The sequence below is a fragment of the Myxocyprinus asiaticus genome, chromosome 38 (genome assembly GCF_019703515.2).
Source record: "Myxocyprinus asiaticus isolate MX2 ecotype Aquarium Trade chromosome 38, UBuf_Myxa_2, whole genome shotgun sequence".
NCBI classification, from domain to species: Eukaryota; Metazoa; Chordata; class Actinopteri; order Cypriniformes; family Catostomidae; genus Myxocyprinus; species Myxocyprinus asiaticus.
The window spans coordinates 22,070,012-22,079,602 of NC_059381.1; the positions used below are offsets into that span (position 1 = coordinate 22,070,012).

The 9,591-nt window shown below is 39.4% G+C and overlaps 1 protein-coding gene across 1 annotated transcript; it reads right to left on the minus strand.

Annotated features, from left to right (window-relative positions):
• Nucleotides 1-1,988: 1,988 nt before the first annotated feature.
• On the minus strand, nt 1,989-5,628 carry LOC127429070 (RNA-binding protein lark-like). Its single transcript, XM_051677853.1, has 2 exons — nt 5,558-5,628; nt 1,989-4,502 (listed from the first exon to the last, which is right to left on the minus strand). The coding sequence occupies exon 2, from the start codon at nt 4,413-4,415 to the stop codon at nt 3,420-3,422; it is 996 nt and encodes a 331-aa protein (XP_051533813.1). The 5' UTR covers nt 4,416-4,502; nt 5,558-5,628; the 3' UTR covers nt 1,989-3,419.
• Between the last annotated feature and the right edge of the window lie 3,963 nt (nt 5,629-9,591).

A 9,591-nucleotide genomic window follows, 5' to 3' on the forward strand; every position in this document is an offset into this window, starting at 1 on the left:
TGCGTGTTCAGGGTCATTGTTACTAGATGATTCTGATGCCAAGTGACAAAATGCTTTACGGTTAGATGAGACTAAAACTGAACAGAAAAAAACAGTTCAGTTCTGTACTGAACTTCAAGCACTACATTTGGAGAAAACCAAACACAGCACACCACCCAAAACATACCATACCTACTCTGAAGCATGGTGGTGGAAGCATTATGTTGTGGGAGTGTTTCTCCTCAGTGGGGACTAAGCAATTGGACAGTATTGAAGGGAAAATGGATGTTGCCATGTACACCCAAATTCTTGAGGACAATCTGTGGCCCTCTGCTCGACAACTGAAGATGGGCATGTGGTTCACCTTTCAGCACAACAATGACCCTAAACACTGTAAAAAAAAAACAACAACAACGCAGTGGCTTAATAGGAAGGTCAAAGTCCCTGAATGGCCAAGTCAAAGACCTGACATAAATCAAATAGAAAACCTGTGGATGGACTTGAAGAAAGCAGTCCATCGCCACTCACCTCACAACTTGACTGAACTTGAACAATTCTGCAAGGAAGAATGGGCAAATATTCCCCAATCTAGATGCATATAGCTAGTAGATACATACCCAAACAGACCGATGGCTGTCATTAAAGCAAAAGGTAGCTCTACCAAATATTAAATCCAGGGGTATGATACATTTTCAAACCCTGTTATTCTAGTTTCTCATCTTTAATACATTTTGAGCTGTTGCCTGTTTTTCCTTGCTTGAATGTTGTAAAGTAAAATTTGTCAATAAAATAAAGCTGGAATTTTTTTTATTAATGGGTTTTGATTTCAGGCTGTAAGACAAAAAGTGACTATTCCAAAGGGTATGATGATTTTCAACAGGCACTGTAGGGGCAAGATCAGCACACAAATTGCACTGTTTCCTGGCTAAAAATGACCCATATCTTAAGTAAACTCTCTGTGTCTTGTACAGCAATTAAGATACTTTTTGTGATTCTAAAATTTCAAAAGCTCTGATGATTTCCAGGAGTCTTTCAAAGCCATTCATTGCCCCATTTTGGATTTAGCTAACTGAAAAGCAACTGGCTGAATATTGTTCATTTTTACTTTCTAATGGTATAAGCTGAATAAACATTAATAATAGACCATTCACATTTTTTAATAAGGTTTGTCATTTCTATACTGTTAGAGGTCTCCAAATAACCACTCATTCAACTGTTTTTAAGCTGCTGACTTTGAGCTTTTCTTTATATTCATGTTTAAATGTGGCCTGTAATATGTTGTATAATACTTTAAAATGTTTGCAATTCTTTCTGGATAATCTTCCCTTCCTGACCAAAAATGCATTTATGTTCACCAGTTCTGAACTAACTGCACGTAATAAAGAAGATTCTGATAAGGGTTTTAAAAAAAAAATTATGTGCAACAGAAAATTTCAGTTATGAAATGTTAAACTCCTCAAGAAACTGATTGCATAGTATGACCTTGTGTGAATGTGGCTCTACTGACAGCACAAAAACCTGCACTAATTAGGATGAAGTGTTTCAGAGACAGTATGCGATTCCTCTGATAATTATATCATTGGAAAAAGTCCCTAGTACCAAAACAAATCAAACAGGCTCTGCCAGCATATGAATAAATAAAATGACATGCAACAAGGCAAACAAAAGTTCAAACTATCCAGTTTCAAATATTACTTACCTTCACTTTTAACTCACCAATCCTGCTAAGCCACAAACCTGTGTGGTCCACTCCTACAGTCATTTGAAAATGGGAATCAAACAATCATTCATTGAGGAACAACAAAAGACACAGTAATTAGAATTTACTGCTTTTTGGGCTTTTATATGATAGGATCAAGTGGAGAGTGAAGTTTTATACGGATCTATTTGGCACTTTACACATGAGTGATCAAGTCACAGGACATTTGTATTATACGAATGATAACGTGAGCGAGGGACATGAGGTAGAAATTAAAGAGACTCAAAAACTTGACATAAAAAACGGTGTGTCTGAGTCAGTCGACATTTTATTCAGGCGGCTAGATGGTGACAACGACTGGCAGAACATGAAACTGTTTTAATAGGTTTAATCAAAGCAAGCATATATTTCGAACAATTTGCAAACAACCGCAATGTTGCTCGAGAGGACAATAAAATAAAGATAGCGGTTTCGGATAGACAGTCGAGAAACAGGCTTAAAGATTTACATTTTAAACAGATTTGTACGTTAACAATGAAATCGTAGGCAAACAGCAGTAGTACAAGTAAGACAGAAAACAATGTTAAGTATTCAGTAATATTTTCAATCACAAGCACATCCATTGTAATGTAATGCCAAAATAAATCTTTATAAACTACTTTGTCAGAGTCTGCGATATCGGCAAATGAGCTAGTTTCAAATTCAACGTAATCTCGAAATACAGTGTAGAAACTGCTCTAATGAATCAAGTGTTGTTTTTAATTTATTTGTCAGCGAGTGGTTGATCATTTGTTTTTCCCGAGCTTCCTTTGACCGGTGGTGCTTTATCCTACGATGCGATGGCGAATCCGAAAGTTGAGCGGCTGGTGGATGTGATGTGCTCAGTTTGCTGTTAGGATGTGATTGGTTGATCAGTCAGTTGGCATACAGCTCCACCCACAACCACCTCTTGCCCCATTTCCTCGCTGTTCCTTCCCACTGGATTTATCTCACATCGAATATTCTAACAGTAACATAGTAAATTCATTTGCCTACAAAGTAGTCCAGGGAACAGGTTCGAGCAAAAATAAGTTATAAATTTGGATTAAAAAAAAAGACAACTGTTGCTAAGCAGGACAGGACAGTATCAATACAATTTGGTTACTCTCTTATCTCAAGAAATTCAGTGTTGCCTCTCTAACTCATGCAAAAGATGGTGGCAGAGATAGCACTTCAATATCATTCCTAAATAAAGAGAAGAAAATTTTAAAAACGCAGATAAACATTGAACAACTTAATTTCAGTGTTGCATGGACACTTAAACTATGTACTTCTGTTGAAATATCATCTAATGAAAAAGTTACGATAACCTAAGCATACTGTTTTTCTCAAGCATTCAGGCGATCTTTTGTGTTGTAGAACCTTAACTAATGTGCATGCTAGAGTAAACTAAATATATTAAGTGATAAGAAAAACAAGGGACTTTTAAGAAAATATTAATAACGATATGGTGGTAAATATAGTATATGACAAAACATACAGAAAAATTTAAATTCCTATTTGCCATTCCTTCATTGGGCAGAGGAAATCTATGAATTAAATGAATACAGAATTAGCTGTTTGACCCGTTGCCTAAAATAACTACAACCATCACAAATGACTACAAAATTCATCTCTAACTCCCTGAAAGTATGTCCCTCTTAGACTACTTGTCTCCTGAAATAATACAAAGGGACTGACAGATTTCCAAGACAATGCACACTTAGTAGCTACGGCTGAAGCCATTGCTGTACTTGTCCTCCAAATAATCATCCTTATCAAAGCCTGAGCCAATAGAGTAGCGCTGATAGTGGGAGGAAGCAGTGGCGGAATGGGGAGGGGGCCCAGAGCCAGCGCCATTGCGGGCAAAACTGCGGCCATAGCTGGCAGAAGAGGGTGGAGGGGGAGGCGGAGGCAGAAGAGAGCGGCGACCGCCAAGAGGGCTGCGGTCACGGTAGTAGCGAGGAGCGAGGGGAGGAGTGATCGGTCGTTGGGGAGGCGGTGGGCGTCGGTCATATTGATCCCGATCGTAAAAACGAGGGGAGGCGGCAGGGTACGGGTCACGGCGAAGGCCCCTCTCGTACACGTCGTGCTCGTACAGGGCGCGGGGTGGCGGTGGTGGGAGAGGAGGGGGTGGAAGTCGGCCACGAGGCGGATAGTAGTCACGGGGCGGGGGCCGTGGTGGGAGAAAGTGAGGATGGTGGTGTGGGTGAGGTGGATAGTGATGTGGGGGAGGAGGAAAATAGTCCTCCCCCCGGCCATTTCTGGAAGGGTTACTGCGAGACAGGGAAACAAAGATCTTTTGGCCCTCCACTTTAGAGTGATTAAGCTCTGAAATGGCATCCAGAGCATCACTTTCTCTCTGCATATGAACAAATGCATAATTCTTCACGATATCACATTCCACCACCTTGCCGTACGGCTGGAAGAGCTCCTTGATTTTGGCAGCGGTGACACCTTCAGGAACATTGCCCACGTAGATCTTGGTGGCATTGCGTACCTTGGTGGTGGCATATTCTACAGTGATGTGGGAGCCATGGAGCTCATGCTTGTGTAAAGCGGAGACAGCCTTCTGCGCTGCCTCTTCCTCATCCATGTGCACAAAGCCATAGTTTTTCAGAATATCACAATCGGACACGGCACCGTACTTCTCAAACAAAGTACGGAGCTCGTCTTCAGTGGTCGCTGAGGCTACATTGCCAACAAATATCTTCACCATTTTGGACGGGAAGAACGGCAGTACTGTTTGTTCTTTAAATCGGTCTTTGGTCGATTTGCACGTAGAAGGTCTCAAAGTTGGAAGTTTCTAAGGAAAAACAATACTCAAATTAGGAAATATTTATGCAAATCAACTTTAAACCAAGAATTACATAAGCAAAACGCATGCTGGAGAAACTACAACTGCCCTGTTGCAATGGACATTATTCAATATTTTTGTAATTTTTGACGGGAATGAAAACGAGGCGGTGAGTGACATAGTCTCTTCAATGGGTTGTTTGGTTAAGTTGGCCGTTCAGCTGACAAAACACTGCTAAAACATACTGCCAAAAAATTCAGTAAAAAAAGAAACAAGAAATCAGAAAACAAGTTCTTAAAACTAGACGCGATGTAGGACCTTTAAACAGTGCATACCATTAAGTATATTTTTCACAGCCTCGTTTTTCATTCCCGTCCAAATTTAAACATTACAATACTCTGAACAATATCTATAAATGGCCTCACATTTAAAAATCACAGGGATATCTTAAACGTCAAGAGATGTGTCCTTGATAGTCAAAATAAAAATGATATAACAATGAACACTGTAGTTTCCCTTTCGAAAAGCTGTGACCCATAGCCTAAAATTCGACGATTTCAGAAATGGTTTAAAGTTTAGAATCTGACTTGATATTGTCAAGATCCCAACGTTGACAACGAGGGATGAATCGCCGAAGAAAATGTGGATTTCTCATTTAGAGTCAAACTGACCCACACATCTAAATATGACTTGCTATCGTGCTAACGCTAGTATCGATTAGCCCCACGACTAAGGAAGTGATTGAAGCACTTAAGAGAGGAAGGGTTTTACAATCCTAACTAACAAGCAACTAACTCTGTCGGATGCTAAGAAAAGGAATCGTATCGTATAAAATACATGTGTGTGTGCTTAAATTATGGTAAATTTGATTCATGCGAGAAAGACGTTCAACATAAGTGACTAGCAGACGGCTGAGTGAGCGCATTAGCTGATTCGGTCACTCAAACCATATATACAGCTATGATTCAGACAGTCTTGTCGCACTATTAACACACTCGATAGACAAATAGCGAAGAAAATGCTCATAAAAGATATGCTTGAGACGTTTGTTCGTCAAAACTCACCTTCAAATCGAAACCGTAACGAAGACACGGACCAACTCGCAGATGTCGAAGCCTGTCTCGCTTTTTGTGAGAGTGGGGGAGGGTTTACTGCACCTCGAGTCGTCTGTGAGTTCGCGCCCCCTACTGGAGGACTCCAGACCTGAACCTTACAGATCGACTTGTTGGATCCAGCATCGGTTCATTTAGACCAGGGGTCTCCAACCTTTTTTACTCTGTGAGCTACTTTTAAAAACAAAGGTGGCTGAGAGCTACTTGTGTCGTAAATTTTTTGCATGCATTTTATATATATATATATATATATATATATATATATATATATATATATATATATATATATATATATATATATATATATATATATATATATATACACACACACACACACACACACATCACACACACATACACACTGGTGGCCAAAAGTTTGGATTAATGTACAGATTTTGTGCTTATGGAAAGAAATTGGTAGTTGGAAATTGGTACTTTTATTCACCAATAATAATCATTGTGATCATTATTCCAAACTTTTGAAGTTTTTCTCTTATGGAAAGAAAGTGGCATTCAACTGATCACAATGTATAGTCAGGACATTAATAACATGAAAAATTACTATTAAAATTAGATTTTTTTTTTTCCACAGAACTTCTTAAACTACTTCAGAGTTCTCATCATAAAATCCTCCATGTGCAGCACTGACAGCTTTGCAGATCCTTGGCATTCTAGCTGTTATTTTGTCCAGATACTCAGGTGACATTTCACCCCACGCTTCCTGTAGCACTTGTCATAGATGTGGCTGTCTCTTTACAGTCTAGCTGATCCCACAAAAGCTCAATGGGTTTAAGATCCACAACACTCTTTTCCAATTATCTGTTGTCCAATGTCTGTGTTTCTTTGCCCACTCTAACCTTTTATTTTTGTTTTTCTGTCTCAAAAGTGGCTTTTTCTTTGCAGTTCTTCCCATAAGGCCAGCACCCCTGAGTCTTCTCTGTACATGAAACTGGTGTTGAGCGGGTAGAATTCAATGAAGCTGTCAGCTGAGGACATGTGAGGTGTCTATTTCTCAAACTAGAGACTCTGATGTACTTATTCTCTTGTTTAGATGTATCTGGGCCTTCCACATCTCTTTCTGTCATTGTTAGAGCCAGTTGTCCTTTGTCTTTGAATATTGTAGTGTACACCTTTGTATGAAATCTTCAGTTTTTGGGCAATTTCAAGCATTGTATAGCCTTCATTCCTCTGGCTGCTGGAAATGGGGCCTATCTAGATTTGATCAAAAATGACTTTTTTCAAATAGTTATTGTGACTGTTTTTTACATCAGTAATGTCCTGACTATACTTTGTGATCAGTTGAATGCCTCTTTGGTGAACTAAAGTACCAATTTCCTTCCGAAACAGCAAAATCTGTACATTATTCCAAAATTTTGGCTGCCAGTATGTGTGTGTATATATATATATATATATATATATATATATATACACACACACAGCTGAATTTAGACGTTTACATACATTTAGGTTGAAGTCATTAAAACAAATTTTTTAACCACTCCACAGATTTAATATTAGCAAACTATAGTTTTGGCATCTACTTTGTGCATGGCACGAGTAATTTTTCCAACAACTGTTTACAGACAGATTGTTTCACTTTTAATTCACTATATCACAATTCCAGTGGGTCAGAAGTTTACATACACTAAGTTAACTGTGCCTTTAAGCAGTTTGGAAAATTCCAGAAAATTATGTCCAGCCTATGGGCAATTAGCCAATTAACTTCTGATAGGAGGTGTACTGAATTGGAGGTGTACCTGTGGATGTATTTTAAGGCCTACCTTCAAAGTCAGTGCCTCTTTGCTTGACATCATGGGAAAATCAAAAGAAATCAGCCAAGACCTCAGAAAAAAATATTGTGGACCTCCACTTGTCTGGTTCATCCTTGGGAGCAATTTCCAAATGCCTGAAGATACCACGTTCATCTGTACAAACAATAGTATGCGAGTATAAACACCATGGACCACGCAGCCATCATTCCGCTCAGGAAGGAGACGCATTCTGTCTCCCAGAGATGAATGTAGTTTGGTGCGAAAAGTGCAAATCAATCCCAGAACAACAGCAAAGGACCTTGTGAAGATGCTGGAGGAAACAGGTAGACAAGGATCTATATCCACGGTAAAACGAGTCCTCAGCACGGAAGAAGCCAATGCTGCAAAACCGCCATGAAAAAGCCAGACTACAGTTTGTAAGTGCACATGGGGACAAAGATCTTACTTTTTGGAGAAATTTCCTCTGGTCTTATGAAACAAAAATGTAACTTTTTGGCCATAAAGTCCATCGTTATGTTTGGAGGAAAAAGGGTGAGGCCTGCAAGCTGAAGAACACCATCCCAACCGTGAAGCATGGGGGTGGCAGCATCATGTTGTGGAGGTGCTTTGCTGCAGAAGGGACTAGTGCACTTCACAAAATAGATGGCATCATGAGGAAGGAAAATTATGTGGATATATTGAAGCAACATCTCAAGACATCATCCAGGAAGTTAAAGCTCGGTCACAAATGGGTCTTCCAAATGGACAATGACCCCAAGCATACCTCAAAAGTTGTGGCAAAATGGCTTCAGGACAACAAAGTCAAGGTACTGGAGTGGCCATTACAAAGCCCTGACAGAAAATTTGTGGGCAGAACTGAAAAAGCGTGTGCGAGCAAGGAGGCCTACAAACCTGACTCGGTTACACCAGTTCTGTCTGCAGGAATGGGCCAAAATTCCAGCAATTAACTGTGAGAAGCTTGTAGAGGGCTACCCAAAACAATTTAAAGGCGATGCTACCAAATACTAACAAAGTGTATGTAAACTTCTGACCCACTGGGAATGTGATGAAAGAAATAAAAGCTGAAATAAATAATTCTCTCTACTATTATTCTGACATTTCACATTCTTAAAATAAAGTAGTGATCCTAACTGACCAAAGACAGGGAATGTTTTCTATGATTAAATGTCAGGAATTGTAAAAAACTGAGTTTAAATGTAAACTTCTGACTTCAAATGTGTGTGTGTGTGTGTGTGTGTGTGTGTAGGTTGTCTTTCAAAACCAGAGAACAGAATCAGAGAATATTATAGAAAAATTCTTAATCGAAAACTTTGTCCACACATTTGTATACAAAGTTGTATAAGTATTCAAGTCAAGTTCAAACTATATCCAACTAAAATATTAGTCTAAATGTATGCCACATGAATTGCAGTGCATTCACACAGTTAATGAGCTGAATGACACGGCATGGATTCCACGAGAGAGGTGTATGCTGGTGTGTATGCACTGAGGTTTCCTCTTATGCAGTTATTTAAATGTTCATCTGCAGGAGCATAGATTCCAGAGGGGATGGGGAGATTGGGGTGGGGGGTACCTCCCCAATAATCAAAACAAGCAAGTATACAATGATCAATGGAACATGTAAATTCTTCACACTGTAACCCCCATCAAAGTTCAAACCAAATCTATGCCCTTGTTCATCTGTCAATCATTTCAGAAAAAGCTGCTTCTCAAAGGTATGTAGAGCCAAATAAAGCAGATACTTTGAGGGTTGCTTGGTGGATGTTCTTGTAGTTTACTGCATTTTCATTGGAGGGGGTGGGACAGTTGTATATTGTATTGTACCCTGATTGAATTAAATGAGAAAAAGTTTTCAGAATCCCTTGGCAATCAGGTCATGAGCTACTGGTAACTCGCAAGTGACGTGTTGGAGACCCCTGATTTAGAAAAAATGGGCAAATTAATTTAAATGGGCAAACTTTTTCGCACGAAGCGGAAGTCGTCATAGTTGGCTAAACTTGAATAGTGGTGAAATGGGGACCACAGCAAATAAAATTTTTGCTTACCCGTTTGCACCAACTGCAAAATAAAAAATAAACGATTACAATTTCACAGCTTTGCTAAAGAAGATAAAAATAAACAGTGCTGGATAACAGCAGGAAGAAGAGAGAAATAGGCCACATGTCACTCCCTCAGCAGCTGTGTTAAAAGTCTCATCGCAGCTGTGGTAACTGA

Excerpts from the sequence above, each read along its gene's own strand:
- LOC127429070 (XM_051677853.1), bottom strand. The coding sequence starts at position 4,415 with ATGGTGAAGATATTTGTTGGCAATGTAGCCTCAGCGACCACTGAAGAC.